Source organism: Monodon monoceros, unplaced genomic scaffold (genome assembly GCF_005190385.1).
Source record: "Monodon monoceros isolate NGI ecotype Baffin Bay Population unplaced genomic scaffold, NGI_Narwhal_1 Super_Scaffold_18, whole genome shotgun sequence".
Classification (NCBI taxonomy): Eukaryota; Metazoa; Chordata; class Mammalia; order Artiodactyla; family Monodontidae; genus Monodon; species Monodon monoceros.
The window spans coordinates 33,267,978-33,295,929 of record NW_021703774.1 but is presented as its reverse complement, the minus strand read 5'-3'; the positions used below and the strand labels follow the sequence as shown (position 1 = coordinate 33,295,929).

Sequence of the window (27,952 nt, the reverse complement as noted above, 5' to 3'; positions counted from 1 at the left end):
GTGGCTTAGCCTCAACAAACTCTTTTTTACACCCAAAGCCTTTTTCCTCTGACCCGGCTGAGACTGCTGCTCTAAGAGGAGACCCCGACCCAGAGGGATTCCCCGCCTGTCGTCAGAGGCTGAAAGGGCCCTGGAAGCTTTCTCGGTTCCTGTCTATTCCAGCAGCCCCAGAGGTATTTGGGTTTTGGGGTGCGGAGAGGGGTGGAGGCAAGGGAGGCTTAGAATCTGTCAGCTGCAGGGTCTAGATCCAGCCCAAAGAACACCCACGCCTGAGTAACTAACTCCCAGGGCGTGGCAGCGAGCCAAGGCAGAAAGGACTCCCTGCCCAGCCAGGGGAGTTGGGGCCCGGCTCGGGGCTCTGCACGGCCGGCTGTCAGCAGCAAAGCCATGCAGCTGCCGGCACAGTCAGAGAAGGGCCAGCCAGACACCGGAGCCCTTCAGCAGGGCTGTGTCCTGCTAGCACCCAGAGTCTCCTCGCCACTTTGACAGGGCACCTTCTGGGATGAAACCGTGTCAACCCAAGGGTCTCATCGGGGAAGGGGGAACCCCTGGAGTAGGAAAGTGTCCCTCTTGTTCTAAACTGTAAATACGCCTCTCAGCACAGCTCTGTGATGCTTGGGAAGCCAATGAACAGCGTTGGACAGGCCCGGATGTTAGTCTCAGCTTGCCACAAACTAGTTGTTCCTGACTCTGAAATCCACTGGGCTATGATGGCATTTTTTTAACTGCAAAGTGTCCTATAGTTGCTAGCATTGTATATTAATAAAAATAATTTCTTTGGACTTACAGATCAATCCCCCACCACAGGTCACATAGAGATAGTAACTTACTTATATCCTCAGACCTACATAGTGCGTGGTAGGCATGCAGTCCATGTGCTGGATGGATGGATAGATTGAAGGATGGATGGACAGATGAATGGATGGATGGATGGACAGAAAGATGGATGGATGGATGGATGGGAATGGATGGATGGATGGATAGATGACTATTTATTGAAGACTCAGTATTCCCAGCATGGGTCAGACTCTTTGGGGGGATACTGAGAGGTGTGAGGCATTGTCCTGCCCACTGGGCACGGACAGTCTACTTGGGGAAATAGAACTAATACCCCCAAAGAACTTAAAGAACAGGAGTGCTGAGCCTCCTGAAACCAGGGCTGTGGGTACACTTCCCGAAGAGAGCAGGTCTAAACCTGCTAGGATTTAGGTGGGTGAGGCAGACTTGTAAGCCTTCCTGAGAGGCAATAAAGACGTATGCTCCCCGATAGCCTCTTTTCAAAGGCAAACTTACTTCAAGATTGTAAATCCCATTTATGTTTTAGGGTGGATACATTTGTTATTTTCCAAAGCGTGGGAGCAGAGAGGGGAGGCAGTGACATGGGGTAAGATGGTATGAGGAGGGGAGGCTTTGCCTGTTTCAGAAATCTCAGCTGCCCCCCTGCTCACTGCCTCTCATCCCTCCCCCCCGTCAGCAGAAATGACACCTCACCCAACACCTCTTTTAGGCGGAAGGTTGTGTCTGCGTCCCGGTTGGGGCCATGAGGGTAGAGAGAAGCAAAGTGAGAAGGTAAAAGCACAGCAGGTCCAAGAGTTCTTAGAAGACTGACTTTAAAAAGAATGTGTTGCATGGGGTGGGGGCACTGAGGAGGCATCAACTCCATCTTTCTCACTCCCTGGGCACTGAGCTACACTGAGCTTTGGCAGATGGGCAAGGCTAGGGCTTAGAAGTCCTGCCAGGCAAGATGGGGAGAAGAGTTAGCCACGTGAAGTGGAGAACAGTCCCCGGCAGACTCTGCTCTGTTCAGACCTGAGCCGGCTGAAGGGGGGCCCTGCATTGCAAACCTGCTTTTCACTGTTATTTAACGGTGGAGGGTGATGACTCAGTCTGGCCTCTAGGAGGATGCACTGGTTTAAAGTATCTGAGTCAGCTGAGTGGGAGGAAGGAGGCTTAAAAGGACAGACATTGCCAAAGCCCAGCCAAGGGCAGAGCCCAAAGCATACAAGAAAGACCTTCAGCCACAGTCTGAAATCTGCACGTGGTTCCCTGGTGAGCCCATCCAGTGTCTACCCTCAAGCCACCGTCCATTGCCAGTGACATAGTCCTGGTCACCCTCTTGCTGCTAGTTATCCTGGGACCAACGACCCGGCTGTTTTATTTTATTTTATTTTTCAAACAAAAGGGCTCACATATTTACTACTGAACCAACCTGCTAGTGCAGAAGCATAGAAACAAAGAGGAAAATCATTTTTCCCAATAGAACATGTCCTGCTGTCCAGACAGTGGACAGCTAGATATGGTAAGATGCCAGCGACCTTGATACAGCATGGATATGTGGGCCGTCTCGTGTGTGATTCCTTACAGACCCAGCTTGGCTCTTCTCCAATATCTCCTCTTAGAGTTGTACCTGATTTTATGACCAGTTTTCATGCAAATCCATTGGGCGAGTGGGACAATTCTGTTTTTGTTTCCTGGCCAGGAATTGCTTGATCCTGAATGTCTTGTGAGAAGGCATGGCAAGGAACAGAGTCAACCACACACACCAAGGTGGTGGAGAAGGGAAGAGAGAGACAGGCTATTGTAAATAGCAGACTCAGCAAATCCCTGCCCTTCTGGCGGGGTGTAGGGGAATCTGCATGGCAGCAGACTTTGAGGGCTCATCCAGAGGAAGAACTAGGGCAGTGGTGGGTGAAGGGGGCTCAGAGTAAAGGCTGGGGTGAGTTATAAGAATCTGGAGAAGAAAAGACTCAAGTAAAACTCCAAGACTTTAAATCTCAGGAGGGCTGGCATGTAGTAGAGGAACTGAGCATTTTTTCTGTGGCTTCCAGGAGAAATCCACCCCTAGTGGAGGCAAGTTCTGTGGGGCAAGTCTGGCCATCTTTCCATGAATATGGTGCAGGTGGCTCAAGCACTGGGTGGGAGGTCAGACTAGATGAACTTTGGGGTCCTTCTGTAGTGAACTGGAGAATGATCCCCACTGGTAGCTTGAAATCAGCCACGGTGGGAGTATTTACACCACAGAAAGCGGCAGGCACTACAAATCAGGTATCTGCCCCCCGCCGTGTTTAACCGTTTAGCCAGGTCTTTCCAATTTGCTCTAAGAGCATGACACATGCCACACTGCAGAATCAGCCACAGCCATGAGTGATGTCTATTTTACCCACAAGGGAACAGACTCACCAAGGTTAAGAAACTCTCCCAGGGTCACAAATATATGGTGGTGGGATGAAAACTCTGACTCCAAAACTCATGATCACTCCGGAGTCCCAGGAGGCCTCTCTCTCCTGCCCCAGACACAAAAGTGACTTGTCCTGTCAGGAAGCCACACTCAGATGTCTTTGGGCTGCCATCCTTCCACCTGCTCTTTATAAAGAAATGTTGTCTTTATCTGATATATATATATATATTTTTAGACGTGGTGAGGAATTCCAGGAATTTAAGCCAGGAAACTGGACTTCATGCCACATACACTGAAAAGTCCTCACCAGGCTTTTTTAAATTTTTTTAATTTTTTAAAAATTTATTTATTTATTTTTGGCTACATTGGGTCTTCGTTGCTGCGCGCGGGCTTTCTCTAGTTGCGGCGAGCGGGGTTTACTCTTCGTTGCGGTGCACGGGCTTCTCATTGCGGTGACCTCTCTTGTTGCAGAGCATGGGTTCTAGGCGCGTGGGCTTCAGTAGTTGTGGCTCACGGGCTTAGTTGCTCCGTAGTATGTGGGTTCTTCCCGGACCAGGAGTCAAACCCGTGTCCCCTGCTTTGGCAGGCGGATTCTTAACCGCTGTGCCACCAAGGAAGCCCTATTTGATCTTTTTAATTACAATAACAACTTAGACTTGTATAACAAATTTTAACAGAAGGCATATATAAAATAGAACAATAGCTCCTTGCCTCTAATCTACCTTTTCCCACCTCCTATTAATCATTTAGTATGTATCCATAGCTTTCTATGTATTGCAGGACAAGCATACATATAATATTAAACATATAGTCACACACATAGGGTTGTTGTTTTTATACAATTGGGATCATACTATACAAAATGTTCAGTGATTTTTTTTCACTTAAATTGTCATATTTTTCCACTTCATTACTTCACTCATTTAAAAACTGCCTAGTATTTCAGAGTATGTATGGATCATAATTTATGCCAAGGGTCTTTTATTGATGGACATTTAGGTTACAATGTTCTTCAGCAATTATCTTTGTAAAAATGTATGTTTGAGCATATGTGTATTTCTGTTGGATAGACTCCTAGAATTAGAATCTAAGGTGTATGCATATTAAATTGTGATACTGTCAAACTGCTGTCCAAAAAAGACAGTGCCAATTCATAGTCTATCAGCAGTAAACAAGAGTTTCCCCCACCCACTTGTCAACACTAAATATTATCATCAATCTTCTGAATTTTTGCCACTCTGGTGGGTAAAAGAGTGGTATTTTTTAACTTTGCATGTCCTTAAAAATTAGTAAGTTTAAGTGTCTCCCAAAGCTTACTACTTATCATTTATAAGATCTCTACTGGTTACTTATCCATATTCTTTGCCCGTTTTTATGTTCTGTGTTGTCTTTGATTGTAGAGTGCTTTACACATAGTGGATATTGATCCTCTGTTATACGCATGCACTTTCCACCTACCCCGCCCTCAACCCCAGCTTTCCCTTCGTACACACACCAGCTCTGCCGCACCATGTCAAACCCAAACCATCCAGCCCCCCAGACCCTCCGACAGGGGCACCAAGTGGCAGGGTGTGTGATCCTCATTCTAGTTTCACAGAAGGCAGTAAGTAGGACCTAGCAGCTAAGAGTGTGATCTCTGGAATCAGGCCTGTATTCAAGTCCCAGTTCTGCCACGTACAGACCGTGCTTTTAGAGATGAACTACATACTTAACTTCTCTAAACACCTGTTTCTTCAGTGGTAAAACAGAGATAAGAGTAGTATCGATCCCACGAGATATTTCTGTGTGCTAACGTTTCTTGAGCCCTTAATTTGTGCCATAAATGCATTATAATAATGTACTATGTGTGTCAAATGTGGTATAATAATGTACTCATTTATTAGCCTCCCGATGATATGTTTATTTGCACATTCGCAAAGTGTTCCGCAACACCTCCAGGCGAGTAAACCTTAGCTTATAGTGTGAGTGCTGACAACTCCGCATGGCGACGCGTGAGTCTGCTCCCCTCTGCCTCGGGATGCTCTTTTGACCCCTGTGGTCAGTCCACACACGACGGCTCCTGTTCAGCAGCCCATTCCCTTGGCTTCCACTGTGGCTCTTGTCACTTTGGCTGCCTTTCTCTCGATCCCCTACAGCTCTACCAGGGTTTTGTTGGGGTTCACCAAACCTGAGCCCAGTGCCCTAGATCCTGTGCACACAGATTCTACGGTTCAAACTCAGGACGTCAGGGGGCAACATGGCACAGAGCAGCCTTCTCTGGCCTTTGACTCATACATTAACTCATCCGTATACTACCTGTGGGGCCTTAGATGAGTTATGAGTGACTTGGCTTCTCTGAGCCCCCGTTGTACTCATCTCATAGCTCATGATTTCCTAAGCCCTACAGGGCAGCCCCTGCAGGTGCTCAGCCAATGCTGGTTCCCTTCCCACTTCCCCTGCCTCCCTTTTGTTCTGACTCCCTTTCCAGGGCACTCTATTGGCTTTTGAGGCTAAGTTAGCGGGCTGTACCAAAGCCTTTAGGAAAGAGCTCGCCCTTGCTCCCCTTCCCCACTGGTAACTGATGCTTAGAGACACATGCCCTTCAGAAGCTTCTGAGTCACTTCTCCCTTGGCTAGTTTCCTTGTGGGCGGTGACACCCATTACAAAATACCAGTCCCTGTTAATACTTTGAATTCTCTTCCTCTGCCTGTCTGAAGCGTGGGAAATGTTTGACGAATGAATAAATGAATGACAGAATCCTTGGTCTGTATTCATGACCCATCTTAATCTTGCTCTCTTTCTAGGCTTTTCTCTCTCCACACTCTTCGCCTCACCCTTCGCTGAAGCAAACCATCCACCTTCTCCACTCCCCTGTTCCCAGAGCTTTGATATTTCATTTCCTCCTTGGAAATATCACCCCCAACTACATGTGTCATTTCCTCAGGGCCCAGTTGGATTGGCAGCTTCTCCCCCAGCCCTGAATTCTCACAGCAGTTTCTTGGGGCCTCTGTCGGGGCACTTGACATTTTCTCTCTGCTGTTATCACTCACCCCTTTCCTTTCTCCCCTGATGACTCCCTGGAGTGGGCTCCTATTTGCTTTGTCTTTTGCCCTGGGCAAGGCTCTCGTGGCCCAGTGAGTTACACTCCAGTAGATAAAGCATTTTTCAACCAGAAGGGGCCTTGGGCCTTTGGGGCCCAGATGACTCATCCTCTAGTTGGAAAGCCAAGACTCAAAGAGGGGAAGTAATTGGCCCAAGGTCACACAGTGGCAAAGTGAGAATTAGAACCAAAACCTCAGGACGTCCAGTTGAGAGCTTTTTCCCAGTACCAGGCAAGTTCAAGCTGACCAACTTTTGCTACCTCAACCAGGCAGAGTCAGATCAAGGCTAACTCAATACATCTACCGCATCCAAGGTCAGAAGACCCAGGAGTTGGGAATAGTATATATGTGTGTGCGCATAAGGGTAGAACCAAAGAGCCAGTTAAGCATAATTCCCTGAGACAGTTTTGCTTTATCTTGTTAATAATCACAATATATATACATGTATAATTTATATGTATAAAACAGACATACAAGTATTTTTCTCTTATAGGAACAATACATGTTTGACATGTGTGTTGTTAAAAAAAATTGGAATTGGAACAAAATTAAAATCATAGTTTCCTACCACCCAGAATTAACCACTTACGTTTTTAATATATTTCTTTCTAGATCTTTTTCCATGCAAGTAGGAATTCATTTCAATACTCGGGGGGGGGCGGTATGGTATGTACAGTTTAGTGTCTTCTGTTTTTCATTTAGATCCTGTGGCGTAAACATTTTCCCACGTTATTATAATAAGCTCACAAACTCCATTTTAATGACTGCTTAATGGTTCATCGTGTGCCACGATTTTTTTTTTCTTTACTGTTGGATGTTTATAAATGACGCTGGGAAAGAACATTCTTGAAGAAGAGTCTTTGCCTGCATTTCAGATTATGTTTTTAGGACAAATTCCTAGAAGTGGAGGGCAGGGACATGTTTAAGGCTCTCAATACTCGCTGCCAAGCAGCTTTCCAGAAACATGTACCAGTTACACCCCCACCAGCTGCATTAGAGAAGAGTCTTTTGATTCTGCCAATGCAGCAACACCTCGGGCTGAAGGAAGGCCACTCTTCCATCCAAAGCCTCTCAGCAGTCCTAACAATGGACCCCTTGTCCCACCCCCATCTCCTCTTCCCTCCATCCCTGGCTCCAGGCTTGGAACAGAGGCTGTCTGCGAGGCCTCTGTTCAGTCCAGTCCAGCCTTGGTGCTCCACGGGGTTGGTAGAGCTGAAAGGTAAGAGGTGTGCCTGTCCTACAGGGCAGGGCCACCATCCTTCCAGCCTCAGGGAGACCCCCAGGGGGGGTGAGGAGGTGGGTGTGTAAGGGTTGCTGAGTCATCTGCCTCTTTTGGAGAACAAACCCATCCGATCCCAGGACAGAGTTCTGCACATGACGAGGGGAAAGTAGAGACCAGCCCCAGTGACGATGGCCACAGGGTGACTCCGGCCAGCATGTAGATGACTTCTGTCTCCCTACAGGCTCTGAAGCCCCCCCCATGAATCCTCAGAAGAAGGTGGACCTCAAGCTCATCATCATCGGAGCCCTGGGGTAAGCCCAGCTCAGCTCGGGGTCTGGGGGTTGGGAAGAAGCCCCTACCCACGAACAGTGAGACGTCCTGTATGTGCTCCCACCTCGCATGGGTCCCTTTCTGATTCAGAGTGGCACCAGGGAGGGCATTCCACCCCAGGGAAGGGAGCTGAGATGGGAGAAAGAGACTGGGAGTCAGGCTACCTGGTTTCTGACCCCAGCTCTGCACTTAACTCTGCAGTAACTAGGTGTGTGAATTGGGCAAAAGCCATTTAGCATCTCTCTGCCCTCCTACCTCCTGCCACATGCAGGAAAGACCTGAACCTTTTGCTGTGAGGCACTCAGCTCTCTGCAAACTTCTCTGCTCACTTTGGTCCCTGCTTCTTGTGTCCATTCCCTAGTATTAGCAAGCTACTCAAACTGCAAATGTTAGAAATTCAAAATCTCAGAGAGAGACAGTGGTGAGAGGGTCATGGTAAGATGTTGAGAAAGGTATGGATGTGTGTGTGTGTGTGTGTGTGTGTCCACATGTGTCTGGGTTTTTTCCTTAGTGTTGGAAAGACTTCCCTCCTCCACCGATTCGTGCACAAGACATTTTACGAGGACTATCAGACCACACTGGGAGCCAGCATCCTCTCCAAGATTATCATACTGGATGACACAACTTTGAAGCTACAGGTGAGCTGCCCTCTCATTCCCTCTTCAACATACACACCTGAATATCACCCCACATTCCCTGGACGGCCACTCACACAGCAATGTGCACCAGGAGCTAGAAGAGTCTAGAGCATAGATCAGCAAACTTTAATTCATGGGCCAAATCTGGTCCGCCATCTGCTTTTGAAAAGAAAGCTTTATTGGGACACAGCCCTGCCCGTTTGTTTACTCACGGTCTCTTTGGCTGCTTTCACAGTACAACAGCAGAATTGAGTAGTGGCAACAGACGGTGTATAGTCTGCAAAGCCTACGTTATTTACTATATGCCCCTTTACGGAAAAATGTACTGATCCCTGATCTAGAAGAAAGAGCACTAATCCAGAATTAAGAGGCCCCACCCTAAGGCTCAGGTTCCCTGGAAAACTTGCCAAGTGGACTTGGGCAAGTCACTCCCAAGGTCCAAATCTATCAGGTGGAAGAACAATGCCTGTCCTGATGCCCCAGGTGGAAAATGAGGACTCAGATGTGAAAGTACTCTTGGGATGTTAAATATTACTGCAGAGATTCTGTAGTGTACATGGGTGACAGGGTGTGTGATGCCCGTGTGTGAAAGGACCTCGTGCACCTGTGCCAGGGCTATCCGCCCCCTACCCAGAAAAGGAAGCTTTGAGATGATGTGACCTGGTTGGGCATACCTTCAGCCACTCATCACAGCCCCATGGAGCCTCTGTTCTTTCCCTCCAGATCTGGGACACAGGAGGACAGGAGCGATTCCGCTCCGTGGTGTCTACCTTCTACAAAGGCTCTGATGGCTGCATCCTGGCTTTTGATGTCACTGACCTGGAGACCTTTGAAGCCCTGGAAACCTGGAGGGATGATGTTCTGGCCAAAACCATTCCAATGGAGCAGTCCTACCCCATGGTGGTGCTGGGGAACAAGATCGATCTGGCAGACCGGCAGGTACCGCTGACTCATTCATTCATTCATTTACCAAACATGTGAGGGCTGGCTATATGCCAGGCACTGAGTTAAGTCCCACACATACAGAGTTGAATCGGGCAGAGTCCTTACCTTAAGAATTTCACAGTCTAGTAATGGATGCAGATAATTTAAAGACACTTATGATACAATAAGATAAATCATAAGCAATCATAGGGATACAGCTTGGATATTTGGGGACCATAGTGAAAGGGCATCTATCTACTTAAGCCCAGAGTATAGAAAGGGCTTCCTATAAGGAAGTGGGTTCCAGGCTGAAGGAACAGCAAGAACAAAGGTAAGAAATAGAATGACGTGAGCCGAGAACCGAAGGCAATTTTGTCTAGAGACAGGGAATGGAAGAATGAAGGCATCAGAAGTAGGCAGGTGGGCTTTGAATTAACCTGTAGAACAGTATTTCTACCCAGGGTCAGATAGGGGGTCTGCAGTTATGAATTCTTGAAACTACAAATTTTCTGGGAAAGTAGTGATACAGTATTTATTTCTTATTAGCTTAAGCATATTCTATATCATCTGGCCAGCCACTTGACGAATGATCGGCTTGCTCCATGGCTGCAGTGACCACACTTATGTAGGTGTTTACCACTGCAGTGGCATTGAGTAGAGCTCTGTTCATCGTTGCCTACTAATGAGAAAAGAATAAAGGTAGACAATTTATAAAAGATGCTCTTGTGCCAAACAAAGCCCAGAGGACACCAAAAAGAGCATCTGAACAAGTTGTCTTAGTGTTTCAAATAGAGAAAATAAATGGGGTTCATATCTGAACCACATTTTCACAAGTGTTCAAATGGAGAAAAGTGATAGGAGAACTGAGGCATCATTTGGAATGATGGATGGGTGGGTGGATGAATGGATGGTGGTGCTTCCAACTAAAGTAAACTAAACTAAACTATGAAGAAGAGCCTCTTGTTCAGAGAGAGAGATGAGTTTGGTTCTGACATGCTGAGTTGGAGGAGCTTGGAGAACAACTAATTGGAAATGACCAGTAGGCTTTAGAACACATAAGAATGAAACGTCAGAGGAGAAGTCTGTGCTGGAAATAGAAATCTAGAAGTCATCAATTCTATGGTAACTTCAGGCTGCAAACTTAGGGTCAATTCTCTCATTACAAATATCCAATCTCAAATAAGAATCAAAGCCCTAAGTTCATTCACAGCCACGGGCTCTCTCTTCTGCCCACTGGGGCCAGCCGCAAGCGAGAACACTGTGGTCTAGCAGGGGCACCTCATTGCCAACTTTATGTGTCCGCACTTCCTCCCCTTCTCAGGATAATTCTGGTTTCAGACCCCATCAGGAATGAAGCAAAAAGAGGGATAAGAGGCCAGGAGAAGCGAAAAAACCCTTATTTGACTGGTACTGTCTTAAGATAGTTTGTGCTGTCCGGACCCAACAGGTATTTCAAGCTGTCTCTTGGTGGATTACTCCTTTGGGTCCTAAGAGGTCTCCACTGGGAACATTTAACTGTACCTCCCCTGACAAGGGTCTTGCATATTCTTCCTCAGCTCCTAATGTAGGAGCTTAAGAGCCATCCTCCACTCCATGGGGTCCCCTCCTCCTGCAGACACTCTTCCTGATGGGGTTTACAACAGCTCCAGGCTGGTTAGCTCTCTGTGGAGCCCGCCTCTCTTTCATAAGGCACACCCATGCATTCTGGCTCCATTGTAGGGCCAAGGGTAATTCGTTCTCAGTGCAGTCTGTCCTCTCTCTGCCCTGTTGCCTTTTGCCTTAAATCCCTCAGATGCAATCAGATACCAATCCACTGTAGCCACCAAACTCCAGGGGTCACATGTTAACCTTTCCAAGTGGCCTCCTTGAAGCCCTCTTTTGGCCAGAGGTGAGGCCTTACATGGTCTTCCTCTTGGGAGGGGTGTCCCCCCAACACAACTCTCCCCCCGACAGAAAAAATCCTTTCTAACCCTCCTTTTCCATCCTTTTATTCCATGCCGGGGGTGTTAGAGTCGTCTAGCAGATTCTTGGTCATGAACTTTTGGAAATGTGCACGGTCCCAGGGGTGGTCTGTCTCCCAACCAACTTGATACCTGGCATCAATCACACTGTAGTGTCTCTGCCAAAACTTCCATTTCACATCTTGCTTCACATACCTGCAAGTCGTGGGGTGGGCAGTCAAGGGAGTTCAAGACTGAGAGTCCGACGCTTCCGCAGTGAAATAAGAGGCACCATCTTCTGTTGAGAAGGGAGCCCAGGAGGAGTCTCAAGAATCATGGTGAAGCTGTGCCAGTTACTCTGCAGAGAAACGGGTGAAGGGGCTAGTCAAGGACAAAGACCAGAACTGATGGGTGACACCAAGGGCTCGGGAGACCAGGAGTTTGAAGTGGAGTCTATGTTGTGTTTTTCTTCAACAGTGGTACATGGGGTAAAAGCCAGGGACCTGATGGAAGGTTTTTCCAGACAAGAGTAGCTGAAGAACAGAGCTGCAAGGGCGCTCACTGAGAACCCATGGAGGAAAGAGGAGAGGCAAGAAGAGGCTGAAGAACCAGGAGGCTGTCAGAGGTTGAGGAACAGGGCAGAAGGAGGGAGGGGAAAGGAGACCAGACAATGGAGGCCCTGGGTCTGGGCCTGGGAAGGAGAGGCTGAGTGGAGAGAAGGTGAAGACGGCTACAGGGGAAGGAAGTGTGAGGCTCTCGTGAGCATTGGGGGCTGCATGCAGAGGAAGCTTCACAAGATTGCAAGTGTTCAGTAAACCAGGGGGTGCCTGGCAGGATGGGAGGCATAGGTGATGACTCAGAGGGGTAGAGGGGGTCCAATCCCAGCTGCAGGGGGATGAGCTTTGTTCTGCAGAGAGAGGAAGAATAAAAGTTTGAAAGAAGCAGCAAAGACCCAGGCAAGCCCATCCAGGTCTCTGGGGTCTGTACTGAGTATGGTGTGGAAATAACCCGCACTGGAGAGGGTGACAAGGGAAGGGCTTGAAGGGAGGCAGGAGGAACAGAGGTAAGGAAGTGCTCGCAGCCATGAAATGAGCACAGGGAAGTGGAGAGGAGGAACTGGAAGTGGGGAGAGCAGAGGGACTTCCATCCAGAGACCCAGGATCGTGGAGCTAGAGGTGAGGCTGGGAAGCGGCTGCCCTCAAACGGCACAGACCCAGCAGGGGACACCGCCGGTCGCTGAGAGGCACACCCTGGGCTTGGAGATCCAGGCTGGAGACGCTCCCCGCTTGCACAGGGTTGAGTGGATAAGCGCTGAGGGCCACCGGAAGGGGCACCTTCTCTGGGCTCAAATTCATGCTCAAATTCGTGTGTGTCCTTGGCCAGTTCCAGCTTCTTTGTGAAATAGAGACCAGACTCAGATTTCATGAGGTTGTTTGAGGATTATAGGCAATGATGCCTACAAAGCACGTGGCAGTCTTAATACATGGAACAGTCATGTTACCCTCCTTAATTTAATATCTCCAAGGTGTGGGCTGGGAAGATCGGGAAGCTCTTCCTACTTAACAAAACGAAAATGAATATTTAAAACATATATGCTAGATGTGGGATGATGAAAAAGCTGTGGAAATGAGCAGTGGTGATGGTTACACAAAGATGTGAATGTACTAATGCCACTGAACTGTACACTTGAATATAGTTAAAATGGTAAATTTTATGTTTATGTATATTTTACCACAATCAATCAATCAATACCTCACCAGGATAATTTTAAAGAAATTACTGACTTAGATTTTTCTTAAAACCCCTACTCCTTCTACACAAGGTAAAAGTGAAAAAAAATTAGTTTATTGGAAAGAACAGTTCTGCTAGCATCTATGCTACAAGGAATTTATTCACTAGGATGTGAATTCTTTGCTCTACACTCAGGCAGTTTCTAACTTACTGCTAATTCATAACATTGCGATTATGTTTTCTTTGTTATTTTTGATCGGTTTAAGATGTATCGGTACACTAATCTTAACACACACAATTGATCATTTTAAATGCATAGGAAGTATGGGAACATATGTATATGTAGAGCTGATTCACTTTGTTATAAAGCAGAAACTAACACACCATTGTAAAGCATTATACTCCAATAAAGAGGTTAAAAATAATAATAATAATAAATAGGGGCTTACCTAGTGGTGCAGTGGTTGAGATTCCGCCTGCTGCTGCAGGGGACGCGGGTTCGTGCCCCGATCCGGGAAGATCCCACATGCCGCGGAGCCGCTGCGCCCGTGAGCCATGGCCGCTGAGCCTGCGCGTCCGGAGCCTGTGCTCCGCAATGGGAGAGGCCACAACAGTGAGAGGCCCGCGTACCGCAAAAATAAATAAATAAATAAATAAATGCATATTAGGGAATTCCCTGGCGGTCCAGTTGTTGGTACTCCGCGCTTCCACTGCAGGGGGAACAGATTCAATCCCTGACTGGGGAACTAAGATCTCACATGCTATGCGGTGTGGCCAAAGGCAAACAAACAAACAAATTAATTAATTAGATGCATATGAGATGGAAAAGCATCATAAATAAAAGTCTGCAAAGTGGACTAATTTTGTCAAACATCTGACTTTTAATGAACAAGCCAAATTGTAACAGGGAAAGTAAAATGTTAATAGTATATTGTCAGGACTTCCCTTGTGGCACAGTGGTTAAAAATCCACCTGCCAATGCAGGGGACACAGGTTCAAGCCCTGGTCCGGGAAGATCCCACATGCCATGGAGCAACTAAGCCCGTGCACCACAACTACTGAGCCTGCGTGCTAGAGCCTGCGAGCCACAACTACTGAGCCCACGTGCCACAACTACTGAAGCCCTCACACCTAGAGCCCATGCTCCGCAACAAGAGAAGCAACCACAATGAGAAGCCCACACACCACAACGAAGAGTAGCCCCTGCTCACCTCAACTAGAGAAAGCCCACGCACATCAACAAAGACCCAAAACAGCCAAAAATAAAAATTAATTAATTAAAAAAAATAGTATATTGTCAGCCAAAACAAAATCAATGGAAGTAACACTTTCAAAATTTTCATACTTCCCATGCCCCCACAGCTGACACCCTGAGTTTATTTCCACAGTCAGAGCCTAAATTATAAATAGCTGTTATTTTAAAAATAAAAGAAGACAAGATGATTTTAAAAATCATAAAGCTATAACTAGAATTGGAAGGGAAAAGTGCTGTGTGGGTCATTTTCTTCCCAGGGCGACATTCTGAGGCTGAGTGGGAGAGGTGAGGGGATATAAAAGGAATGTTAATTTGCAACACAATCTCAACTGATATTCTAGAGTGTGTATTTAATCACTCTATAAAAACCAGACAGAGAATGATCGGGGAGGAGTGAGAGAAAACGTCTGTCATAACCGGACTCTGGGCAGGCCCAGTCACTGTCAGTGGTAGAGAAGGGACAGAGAGATCATCGGGCTGTAGGTGTGGGCTTGTCTTCCTAGCTTTGTCTCTGGGTGACCTTGGGCACCAGTCTGGGCTTCAGCTTCTCACGCCATGGCATATGAAAAATCTCCCTGCCTCTTGGAGAAGCAGAGACACTTAACTTCACTGCAATTTACTTCCATTTTTACTGCAACTCCTGAGCACCAACAACGTGCCCAGAAAAATGCTCATTAGCTGGTGGCGGTAGGATATAAAGAAGGGGGAGCAATAAGAAGGCTAAGTCCAGTCCTTGCCCTAACGTCTTTTTTTTTAACTTCTTTTTCTTTTCTTTCTTTCTTTATTTTTTTAAATTTATTTTTGGCTGCATTGGGTCTTCATTGCTGCGTGTGGATTTCTCTAGTTGTGGCGAGCGGGGGATACTCTTCGTTGCGGTGCGCGGGCTTCTCATCGCCGTGTCTTCTCTTGTTGCGGAGCACGGGCTCTAGGCACACTGGCTTCAGTAGTTGTGGCGCACAGGCTTAGTTGCTCCGCAGCACGTGGGATCTTCCCGGACCAGGGCTCGAACCCGTGTCCCCTGCATTGGCAGGTGGATTCTTAACCACTGGGCCACCAGGGAAGCCCACCCTAAGGCCTTTTAAAGAACTTTAAAAGATGCAAAACATTTGGGATTCCAAAGATGCCATCAAGGTATTATTATAACACGTTAATTTCTAGTGATTATTTATTTGTGCGTTACTAGTAAGGGCAATAATAATCAGTAACTTGGCCACCCTTGATTCTCATCCACGTCGTTCAGGATTTCCCCCGATCTGTTAGGCTTCTTGGCTGTTCACCAGATCAAGGATGTCTATGCTCCACAGAACAGAGCAGTTGTGGCCAGTTCGGGGGCCCCTCGCCCCAAAAGGCAGGAGGACCTTAGAGATCAGAGGCCAAGACCAGGGCCTGGACTCTCTCCCTGCTCTGCTCAAGTGCAGCAGCTCCAGGGAGACTGAGCGTGGGGGGCCAGAGGTGTCATCCGGGCTCCCCAAAGGGCAGGCTGCTTAGCTACCCCAGTTTCTACCCTGCAGTCTTAGGAAGCGAGCCTCACAATACCAGAGCAATGCCACTGGACAACAGAGGCTTTGTGAAAGAGAGCCATGAGCCTGCTGCCACTCCTGAGGCCTGCTGCCTGCTGCCACTCCTGAGGCCAGGACAGCAAGGGCCAAAGAGACAGGGGACAGTGATGGTTCCTTGAATCCCAGTAAGCTAGACTTTCCAGAACCTGCAGGAGACAATGTGACAAGGAACAGTCTCAGATCTCCCCCTGGCTGCCCTGGGTTCAAGGAAAGGGGCGGAAAGATTCTTTCTCCATGAGAAAAACCTTGGCTCCCTTAAAGTGAAATAATGGTTAGAAAGTATCAGGCACAGCAAATATCAATATATGGTCATTCCCTCTTCCCCAAAATAATTGATTAGACTAAACTCAGTTGAACCAATTGTCTTTGGAAGTAACCCACAGGGCTGCCAGAGCATTCTCCAATGTAACATCCTCAAACTGTGATGGGCGTTTGCATTTGGGTACAGCCGTATTCATTCAGCCTGTACTGAGTGGTTCATGGTGCCAGGCCAAGAGCTAAAAGTCCTGACCCTGAGCTCAAGAAACCTGCAGTCCGGTGGGAGAGACAGACCAGCAGAATTCTTGTGCAGTGCCCTGAAGAGGGCAGTGCAGATGCCATGGGAGTACTGAGCTGTGGCTGGATCCAAGTTCTGCCTTCCTTAGCTGTGTGATCTGAGGCAAGCTGCTGAACCTCTCTGAGGCTCAGTGTTCTTATCTATAAAGTGAAGCTAAAAAGACCCATCTCACAAGGTTGTTAGAGGATTAAGTGAGTTAATATGATCAGATGTCTAACCTAGTATCTGGCCCAGAGTGGGAGCTTATCAACTGTTCCAAAGACTCTACCCTGGGGAAGAAGGGTTAACAGGGACCTGAGTCTCTGCCCAGCAGCGTGGGTCTGGTCAGCCAGCTCAGGAGAAGGAAGTCCTCCTTCCCTGGCTAGTGTCTGTTATGTCCACCTCCCTTTGAAGGGACTGAGGAAGGAGTCAATGGCAGGAAGAAGCTCCTAGTGTAGGCCTTAAGAAGATGGCATAGTGCAGAGGGCTCTAATTCTTCCAAGTCTGTATTCAAACCCTGCTCAGCCCCACACACTCCAGTCCTCGGACTCCTTATGTGTAAAATGGAGCTAACAATAGCTACTTCATTGGCTTATGTTAAAAAATAACACGTGGGGCTTCCCTGGTGGCGCAGTGGTTAAGAATCCGCCTGCCAATGCAGGGGACACGGGTTCGAGCCCTGGTCCAGGAAGATCCCACATGCCGCGGAGCAACTAAGCCCATGCGCCACAACTACTGAGCCCGCGAGCCGCAACTACTGAAGCCCATGTGCCTAGAGCCCGCGCTCCACAACGAGAGAAGCCACCGCAGTGAGAAGCCCACACACCGCAACGAAGAGTAGCCCCCATTCGCTGCAACTAGAGAGAAGCCTGCACGCAGCAACGAAGACCCAACGCAGCCAAAAATAAATTAATTAACTAATTAATTTTAAAAATAATAATAACACCTGTAAACTTACAGACACATGGAAGGTTCTCAATAAATGAGAGTGGTGGTGGGGAAGGTGGGGCTGTGATGATGGTGATAATCATGGTGGGGATGGTGGAGATGGGGACACAGGAACAGTGATCATTTCTTCCCCTCATGCAGGTGCCACAGGAGGTAGCCCAAGACTGGTGTAAAGAGAAGGATATTCCCTATTTTGAAGTCAGTGCCAAGAATGACATCAATGTGGTACAAGCCTTCGAGATGCTGGCCAGTCGGGCTCTGTCAAGGGTGAGTGGCACCTGCCAGCTGCCCCCTAGGATGGGGCAACTCAGGAGCGTCCGGAAAAGTATATATTGGGAGGGACGAGGGTGGGACAGGATTGCTCATCATCTTAATTAATCAGTTGTTGAATGGGCTCAACAGTATTCCAATTCTGGAACCACAGAATACCAGAGGCATAAAGCTTCCTTAGAATCCGTCATCAGTGGTCCCTCAATCCGGCTGATTATCGTTTGTGGAGTTTCTAAAAAACACAGTTCGATACCTCACCCCTGGAGACCCTAATTTAGTAAGAGTTTGAGAAGTAATGCTCTAGTTCAGTCCTCACGGATGGGAGAGAAGCCCCAAGGTGCCAAGTATTGGTCCAAGTGGAATAATGAAGCCTGCGGGAGTTGCTGACATCCTCCAATCAAAATGATGGATAGATGTAGACCACTTGGTGTAGTCTCTCAACAAGCATGTGTTGAGTATGTCACGTGTGTCAGGTCCCATCCAGGGCTCCGAGGTCCCTTGCTCTCATAAGGGAGACAGATCGGCACAGGAGTGGCTGCAGTGCAGGCACTGTATGGTGGGCAAGGACTGGTGATGGGGCCCCAGAGGAGGGACACACAGCCCACACTGCAGGGGAGAGAAGGGGGAGAGAGAAGAGGAAGATCAGAGAAGGTCACCTGGCAGTATTAGCAGGGTTTTAATGCCGTTCTGATATAGAGTTCAGAAACTCTGAAGAGGGTCCGTGAGAGATTTGCACAGGGAGGGGCTCAGCATGTTTCATTATTCTGCCATATGCAATCAAGGTGGGCTTCTTAGAAATGGGGAGAGGGTCATCACGGCAGTGATTCTGAACTGAGGAAAGGAGCAAATGAGGATGGGCAGTCGGAGGGCTCCCCTCTGTGGAAGGGCCTGCTGTCACTGGTCTGCCTGGCCCTGCCCTGTGGGTTGTCCACAACGGAGAGGGACAGCGGCCACCCCTAGCAGCTGCCCAGGGAGAGGGCTCGAGCTTGCCACCCTTACACCCCGTTGCCTTCATCTCAGAGTTTGCCCCCGTGTGCTATTATTCATGCTTCCCCTCCTGGCCCCCAGCCATCACTGTGTCATGTTAAAAGGAAGAAGAGGGGTGTCTATCTCTAGCACATGGTCAAGAAGTGCTGCTCTATCACACAGTCAGTGATACAGATGTGCCTGCTCATGCCGTTCCCTGGAAGGTGAGGGATGCTGTTTGACCTCATAGGGTGATACGTGATCACTGATCCTCCACAAACACAGTGCAATGATTGCCAAGTGCTTAGTCACAGGGAAGCTCCCTCAGCCCACAGCCAGTGTCTGTGTGCAGTTAGCATCTGTCCTTTCTGGAGAAGGAGTGTCCTTCATTCTTGAAACTATGTCCTTCCTGCTGTGTCACTTTTATGACACAGTGATGTGAGTGGATGGTAGTTTGTCTGCTTGTTTTTCTTTTCCATTGTCCTTACTTGGCAAAAGAATGGATTGGCGACCCCATGTCAGTCCCTCACAATGATGGGGGAAATTTACCGATGAGAAGTTTGGCGGTCACGGGTGTGATACCCGCAGTCAGACTGACTTGGGTTTGACCCCGCCCTCATGCTTTCAAGTGGACCCCTGGGCAAGACATATGACTTCTCTGAGCCTCAATTTCCTCATAAGATGGAAATAATTCCATCCCATAAACGTTCTTGAGTTGTCAGGCTAGTGCTGGAGATGTGGACCTCAGTGGTCCCACGGTCAGGTAAAGGAGTAAGGCATCCAAAACCAGAGGTCATGCAGAGAGAACAGGCTTGTGGTTGCCAAGGGGGAGGGGCGAGGGGAGGGAAGGACTGGGAGTTTGGGATTAGCAGATGCAAACTCGTATATATAGAATGGAGAAACACCAAGGTCCTATTGTATGGCACAGGGAACTATATTCAATATCCTGTAATAGGCCATAATGGAAAAGACAAAAAATATAGATTTACAAAAGAAAAAAGAAAACAGATAGACTGCCATGGAGTGAGGTAAGTGCCATGGGCTGGGGCGGGGAGGTGACACGGACAAGGCATCGAGGTGACTCAGAGGTGCTGGTGGCGAGGGTGGGCAGGGATGCCTGCCCAGAGAGGTGACGTGTGAGTTGGAGGTTGAAAGGTCATATGCAGTTTGCGTGGGGGACATGGTAGGCCGTTGAAAGCACAAGCAAGAGCCGCAGAAGGGCGGAGAGAAGGGCGGAGAGAGGACTCACCCAGGCGTGAGTCCACAGGGCTCACGTGAGGGACCACTGTGGGCTCCGTCTGTAAGAGGAAGAGCCGTGGCATGGAGGGAAGTGGGGCCGCTGGGCCGAGGTGAGCGATGGGGCTCTCAAGGCCAACAGCACCAGACCATGAAGGCCTGGTGAGCCCCAACCAGACCTTGGACTTCATACTCTAGGCCCATGACCTCTAGACCCGCTACCACACTCCCAGGGCACACAGGGGCCCAGTACGGACCTGGAGGCCAGCAGGGCGCATCTTCCAGCAATGTCTCTATTATTCAGAAATCTGGAAGGGAAACATTTCACCCTAAAATAAACATAACTACTGGAGCACTGAATGTGAAAACTCACATGGATTTTTAAGGTGAAACTGGAGTTTCCAAATCTATACTTTAAAATCAAACAGGAGTTTTCAAGGACATTTCCTACAAGTACCTCTCCCCTCCTTCCTAGGGAGGTCATGTGCTCATTCACCCCAGCCCAGAGTATTTGGAGAGGAAGACGTGAGAGGTGCTGCTAGAATAAGGAGGGAGCCGCAGCCTGGGGTGGGAAGAGTTGGGCTCTTAAGCCGGGTGGGTCTGGCTTATTTCCTGGCTCTACCTCTTACTCACTGTGTCCCTGACAAGTCATACAGCCTCCCCTAAGCCATCACCTCCTTCCCTTTAAAGTACAAGTAATAGTATCTTCCTCATGGGGTTGTTGCCAGGGCTAAATAAAATAATCTGGTAGCACAGAGAAGGCATTAAATAAAAGGTAGCTATGTTTAAATGAAAGCTATGGCTAAGGGCTTTCAGCAGGGAAGTTTCATGCTTCAGGGAGGATGCCCTTGATGGGTGATTCAGAAAGGTCCAGGCATGAGAGGATGAAGACGGCAAGGACGGGGTAGATTAAAGGGACTTTGGAGGGAGAACCGTCAGGGGTTGATGACGATCAAATGTAGGAGAGAAGGAATCAGGAGCTGTTGAGGTTGATACCGAGGTTTCTAGCTTGGCAAATGGAGGGATGATTGATTAGTGATGCTATAGACCAAGATAGAAAAGAGAGGGGAAAGCAAAAGTGTCACAAGAGGAGGAGGCAATGGAGCACATGGCATTTGGGGTTCCTTGAGGTTCCTTGGAATGTCTGAGTTCTGCAGTGAACTCTGGATGGAAAGAGCAGCTTACAGGTAGAGCGCCAGAAGAGGTACTCGGTTTACATTTTGAAAGGAGAGAAGGTAGCTAGTTACTTTAGTTTCCCAATCTGGCCACTTTCAGGATTAGGGTATTTAGTTATTCCAAAATATGACTAAGAATGCCCTCATAATCAAAGAAGGGACACCCACCTGCTTTGGGGGATTTGGGATGAAGGGATTTTGCTCTTACCAATTTGGCAATACCATCCCTGCTGGGGCCCGGCGTGACCTGCAGCATGGAGGCCGGTTCCTTTTGGATTAATTAGAGAAAGACAAACTTGCCACATCCGGGAGGGAAGCAGGCTGACAGGCAGGTAAGCTTAGTGAAATTATAGGACTTTTATGAGGTCCTCAGGATGTAGGATCTAAAGTCAGGGCTATGAGGTGACCAGTGACTTGGAGGGGCAGACTCCCACAGTCACATCCCCACTGAAATGATGCATTAGGATACTATGGTGTTACTTTACAGTTAGACATGCACATACTTGCTAAGATGACTGGGGTCTGGAGAAAAGAGTTACACAGGAAATCTCATAATGGACTGCCAGTGACTTGGAAGGTTTGAAGGAAACCCGAGGAGCGAGATGATGCCATTATCGAGTGAAATGATGTCATAAATGGGAAGAGCTCAGGGCTGACTTGGACCTGGGGAGGATGTGACTCTTATTGGGTGAAGAGAGCTGGCATGAAGACCTCAGGCTTTGCCGGTGTGTAATGAACGAGGGCGTTTCTCACACCTTCAAAGGCAGCATTGTTTGTTCCTAGAATAAAGTGCAAAGCAGCTCAGAAAGCCCTCAGCTTAGACTCTCCCTCCCAAAGGCTGGCATCGAGGGCAAGGCACAGGTTCTGTTCATGATCCCAGCTGGGCCTTCTGTGGACGTGAGGGTGAGGCATACTCAGGGGTGATGGATCAACAGGCCCTGCCCGCTGGGTCCAAAAGACCCAGCTAGGAAAGTTCCTGATCCCAGGCAAGGTCTCTTTGATGTTTATGGTGAGGGGGGACCAGGAAAGCACAAAAAATAAGAGAATCTTTTCAAAAGCCTGTCTTTCTGGGAGAAGTGGATCAGTCAGCTTAAAAAGGGACTTAAACAGCAATGCTCTACTCCCCCTCATCTCTCCCTGTGAGGCTCAGAGTGTCAGTGGAGTGAGTGGGCCCTGCAGATGGGGCCAGCTGGAGGACTGGATGGTGTCCCGGGCAGTGCAGCCCCGAGCCCGCACAGCAGACCTGGGCAGTGCTGGGGGAAGGAGCCTCAGGCACCTCAGGGGAGGACTCTGCTCTTTCAGGGCGAGGGGCTGGGGAAGGCCTGTGGTGCGCTGGGCCGGCTCTGCCAGCAGTGGGCTAGGATCCTCCCCAGCGGAGGGGAAGATGGAACTGGGGTGTGGAGACATCCCCAGAGGGACAGGCTTTCATTGGGAGACACTGCCCCCCACTCCCCAACACTAATCTTTCCTAATGTGTGGAGCACAGGCAAAGAAAGATAAATATATATATATATATATATATATATATATAACAAATAAAATTCTAATAGCTCCAAAGAATTTGCTGAGGGCTACTCAAAGCCCATCATCCCGGCTGACTAAAGGTAGCTGGTGCTCTGCTGGCCCAGACACCCTACCAGGGAGCGGGTGAGAAATGGGGGCTCTTCAAGAAGCAAAGGGCTTCCCTGGTGGCGCAGTGGTTGAGAGTCCGCCTGCCAATGCAGGGGATGCAGGTTCGTGCCCCGGTCCGGGAAGATCCCACGTGTCGCGGAGTGGCTGGGCCCATGAGCCATGGCCGCTGAGCCTGCGCGTCCTTTGCCTGTGCTCCACAATGGGAGAGGCCACAACAGTGAGAGGCCCGCGTACAGCAAAAAAAAAAGAAAAAAAAAAAGAAGAAAACAGTGAGAAGAAGGGCTGGGTCCCAGGCCTGGTGCCCTGAGCTCTGTGCTGTCAGGCTAACCTACTGCTTGCTGTCTGGCGGTGGCAGCGAGTGACAGGGCATCATGGGACCTTCTCATGTGTCTTGGGGGTTGACCATCATGAGGGTGCCGCAGGCAGGTCTGACACAGCCTCCTGGGGTCCAGAGTCACCGGCACTAAGGGTTTGGTTGACATTCATGAGCTGGGCACCATAGCCAGAGCTCAGGAGCCATGGAGGAGAAAAAAATCAGTGAAGGCACAACCGCTCTTCTGGAAATTGTCCCCTCAGAGGGGCACTTGAGACAGACAGCCCCACAGGGGGCTCTGTCCAGCCCAGGTCCACACCAGCGTGTCCACTTACCCACTCACCCTCACACACACACCACCGGCTGCGGGGAGAACATGAATGCTGGGAGCTCGGAGACTGGGGGGAGGCTTGGCCAAGGAAAGAGATGTGATCCCTCGAAGAAGAGACCCTTCAGTGTGTAGAACCCATCTCCTTGAGGAAGGACGCCCTCACCCTTGAACCAAGCTGGGTGGGTCATAGGTGAGGAGTGGCCAGCTGGGTGGGGAGAGGCTTGTTAGACTGAGAAGGGGCTTTCTCTGGACCTCGTTGGGACAGGAGACTTTGGGAGGGTGGGCAAAGAAGCAAAAAGCCCCAGTAGAAACATTGAGTCTATTTTAGGGAGGGATCCCTGGACATGGGAAGTTCAGAGGATGGTGGGAGGTTGAGAGGTGGGCACGGTGAGAGAAGGTTGGGGTGTGGGGACGTTTGCAGGGAGAGGTTTCCTGCAGAAATGAGGAGTGGGCTGTCATCATCTCTGCCTGAGGGCAAACGTCACCTCAGTTGTCCCCTCTGGAGAATGGCAAGTTATGGGACCTGGTTGGAGGTCAGGAGACCTGGGCCTCTAACGCAGCCGCCCACCTGCTCTGGGCTCCTGGGAAGGAGCTGGAGGAGGAGGTGAGGAAGAGGTGGGGGGGGAAGACTTCCTCCCCCCCGGGCCTCAGTTTCCCAGCTGCACAAGGTGGGGGAACAGAAAGCCCGACCACCATCGGCCATTAAGAAATAGAGGGCAGGGCTTCCCTGGTGGCGCAGTGGTTGAGAGTCCGCCTGCCGATGCAGGGGACACGGGTTCGTGCCCCAGTCTGGGAAGATCCCACATGCCGCGGAGCGGCTGGGTCCGTGAGCCATGGCCGCTGAGCCTGCGCGTCCGGAGCCTGTGCTCCACAATGAGAGAGGCCACAACAGTGAGAGGCCCGCGTACCGCAAAAAAAAAAAAAAAAAGAAATAGAGGGCAGGTGTCTGCCTGCCAGGATGCGAACGCTGACTCCTCTTTTCCTTCTCCAGTATCGAAGCGTCTTGGAGAATCACCTCACAGACTCCATCAAGCTCTCACCAGAAGACCCGTCCAAGAGCAGCTGCTGCTGACCTTCCAGACCCCCGCTCTGCACACCCAGGGACACAGCACGTGCAGGGCCTGGTCGTCCTGGGCCCCCACCAGCCCCACTGTCCACCCAAGCTCAGATGGCAGTCCAGGCTCTGTGGCCAGAGCCCTGAATCCCTCACATCTGCACTGGACCCAGAACCAGAGGGCGGCCCTGCCTCAGGCTGAGTGTAGAGAGGCTGGGGCTGGGCCCTTGAGCCTGGATGAAACTCCGGATGTCACAGCCAGACCCCAGAAGAGTCACGATTCCCTCGCGGACTCCAGCTTTCTTGCCACGTGCCCTTCCCAGCCACACCCCTGCTCTACAACGCACATCTCTGCAGACAGGCCGCTCTCTCTGGAGTCCTGTTATATTCTCCTATGGACTGGCCTTCCTCAGCGCATCCACCACCACCACCCTCAAGAGCCACAGCACAGCTTTGGACAAGGGTGCAGCTCAGGCTCCCTCGTAACCGGGGCCAGGGAGTGAGGGTCTACCTCAACCCCTGGCAGCAGCTGTTCAGGCCTGGGACACCCCCTGTTTGTCCCCTCCAGAATGCAGGACTGAGGGAGCGCAGGAAAAACCCACCGGAGACTGGTGCATTTCTCCCTGCTGGTGCTCAGGCAACTCCCATAACTCTCTTTGAGCTTCAGCTTATTCATCTGTCAAATGGGAGTCACATGTGCCCTGCCCACATCAGTGTGGTTTTGAAGACCAGAACCTCTGCTTGAATCTCAGTTGCTGTTGTTGAGATACATTTACTATTCTTTCAACAAGTATTTTTAGGTATCTACTACGTACGATGCATTGAGGTCCAGTGACAAATGTAACCAACCTTGCTCTCCTGGATCCGACATTCTGGCGAGGGAGAGAGTCAGTAAACACAGAATTTAAACAGGTATTTTCAAATAGCAGGTAAGTGCTTGAACAAAGTGAAACAAGGTAATGGGATAGAGAGGGACAGGGGGTGGGGTTGGGTGCTGTTTTAGACAAAGTAGTCCATGAAGGCTTCCCTGGGGAGGTGACATTGACTCAAAGGCTAGAGAATGAGAAAGGGGCTGCCACCTGAACTCGACAAAGAACATTCTGAGGAGAGGCTGCAGCAAGGGCCAAGGCCCCAGGTCGAGGACAAACTTGTGTTCCAGGAACAGTGAAAAGATTAATTCACCAGAGGACTCAAAGCCGCTGTCCCAGAGAAAAGCAAAGGGGACCCCGCCCCCTGGATGACTCTTTGAGTCTCTGTCAACTGGCCACCAGAGGGCAGCAGTGATCCTTTCCTTCCAGCAGAGCAGAAAGCGGAAGCTCCACGGGCCCATGAAGAGCTGCAGTTTTCCTGTGTAGATGCTCAAAGCTTATTCTCGGGCTCTGGGCATTTTCAACCCTTCGAGATTTGTGGGGCAGGAAAATCCCAGTTTCTTAAGCCTACAGAGAGACGAGCAAAAACTGCAGCATCAGTGATTCAGGCAAGAAATCGGCATCAGTGACAAATACTAGAAGAGGGGCCTGGAAAGCTCATGGAGTCTCTGTCCCTGCAATCTCTACAGCCATAATCTTCTTTTTCTTCTGGCGATAAACAACACAGATAGAGCCCAGCCTGAAGGGAATAGGCAAGATGACCCCCCAGGGTCTCCCATGACCACATCCATGCCCACCACAGAAGTCTCCTGTCTGCACAGAAGTATTCTTCCCTGAGCTCCCAGCAGAGCTGAGGATGTTAGCCTATGTCTTCCAAGTGTCATCTGACACTGAAGATATGAGGTGGGAGTCAGTAAGAAAGTCTGGGGAACCCCTTCTCCCCACCCAGCTGTGAAGTAAGAATTGCTCATCCTGGGCAGCGGCATGGACCTGACATAGGAGCAGGTGGCCTGGAGCACACCTTTGTCTCTGTGTCCTTCATGGGGGTGGCACCCTGCACGTCACACAGGCTCTCCTGGGAGTCAGTCGGACTGTGGATTGGACGTGTGGTGCGTGGGTGTGTATACAGCAGCTCGTGCACTGCCATGGACGTAGGAACCATTCTAAATGTGCACAACAAATAATGAGTGTGTCTTTCTTCGTTTTAATCTTTTGTGGTATTTAGTTTTTAAAGTTTTTTTTTTTCAATATCCCCATAGTTCAAAATTCAAAAGATAATAAAAGGGAAGACAGAGACAACAAAGAGTATAATAGGAACAGTGATGTAATTGGCAGGGCCCAAAATGGAAATGCCCCACCCCTTGACCAAAAATCATGAGGAGTTCCGAGACGGTGACACTGGATCATTACACCAAGCGTGGGGTCCTTCTGAGCGCAGGTGGCACACACCCAGGAAACTGCGCCTGAGTAAGCACTATGTTTTCAGTGCCCTCCAGAATGACAGAGCCCTGGCCAGGCCCACCTGGGCCGCTCGGAGATAAAAGGTTCTGTCTTTGCAAAAGCCACATGGGGATTCAACACCAGCCCCAAACCACGCATTTTGAATCTTCCCCAGAGTCAGGAGCCAGGACTGAATGTTCACATAGGGGGTGGAGAGTGGGGACCTGAGGCCCACAGCATCCCTCCTATCAAGACTAGGGGACATGCTAGTGACCAATCTCCAGGGCAAATGGAACTGAGCCAAAACACTGTGGGCCGCTCCACACCCCCTCCCCCACTCCTGAGTCTGAGACTGGCCCTCGGTTCCCAGCCAGTAGGGGCAGGTATTCGCAGAAAGAGGCAGGATGTGGGGCTGCAACTCCTGGCCAAAGGGAGCCCACTAGAGCCTGGCGGGGGCCGGAGGGGGGGGGCAGCATGTCCCAGGGCCCTGTCCTTAGCATTCTTTCAGAGAAGAGGACCTAGATTAACAAGACTGCTCCAACCAGGCTGCTCCTCTACCCACTACAGCCCTCCTCCGAGGGGCAGCTCCAGGCTGCTAGTGAATAATCAAGAGAATCCAGGCCAGGGCTCTGGGCAGCACACGCCCATGGGACTTGGAGAAAAACAAACCCAGATCTTCTCGCCAAATAAACCTGGCCAGGCCCTACTGGGTGCCATAGTGCCCAAGGGGATTTGGGGAAATGCTGTTTCTGCATTTGCTCTTTGCTCAGCAGAGGCTCCCACTGCAGCATCCACAGCCACAGGCAGATGCCGCAGTCAGGCACGTGGCAGGTGCCCACAATGGGGTCTTGTTCCCAGGAGCGCACAGCCCAATGGCAGCCTCAAAGCAGCCACGCTGGCAACAACACCAAAACTGGTTGCCACGCACAGCAGACACAGCTGCGACAGTGGACCTGCGTGAGGCCAGCCCTGCTGCATGGCACCTGGAGGCTCCCTCTGCAGTGTGTGCTGGCAAGGCAGGAAGTTTAGTTCCAGTAGAGGGCAGCGGCCTGTACCAGGACACTCTGTGCATGCCTGTTGGGGGCATGGGGGGAGCAAGGGCTTAGAAGATCAGACAGTAGGTTTCCCTTGCTGAAGTACAGAAAAATTGTAACTAAGCTCATAGGCTTGGAGGGGGGCAAACAAAAAACCAGGTGAAGGGATGCTGGCAGTGAGGGGACAGAAACACTGCCAAGAGCCCTCCTCATACCAGTGAATCCTCCACAACAGCCCACGGAGGAGGGCATTGGCCTCACTTTTCAGATGAGGAGACTGAGGCTTCCTCTC

General features: G+C 49.7%; 1 protein-coding gene and 1 pseudogene across 2 annotated transcripts; one reads left to right on the top strand and one right to left on the bottom strand.

Moving 5' to 3' along the window:
- Window positions 1–2: 2 nt before the first annotated feature.
- On the top strand, window positions 3–26,534 carry RAB7B (RAB7B, member RAS oncogene family). Of its 2 annotated transcripts, XM_029227294.1 has the most exons (6): window positions 3–173; window positions 7,722–7,791; window positions 8,322–8,448; window positions 9,172–9,387; window positions 17,482–17,607; window positions 24,255–26,534. In XM_029227294.1, the coding sequence occupies exons 2-6, from the start codon at window positions 7,739–7,741 to the stop codon at window positions 24,333–24,335; spliced, it is 603 nt and encodes a 200-aa protein (XP_029083127.1). In that variant the 5' UTR covers window positions 3–173; window positions 7,722–7,738; the 3' UTR covers window positions 24,336–26,534. The 2 variants fall into 2 exon arrangements, with proteins under 2 accessions (XP_029083127.1, XP_029083126.1); XM_029227293.1 differs by lacking the exon at window positions 24,255–26,534 and having other exon boundaries at window positions 17,482–17,718.
- LOC114898177 lies at window positions 2,359–2,515 on the bottom strand (annotated as a pseudogene).
- Window positions 26,535–27,952: the final 1,418 nt, after the last annotated feature.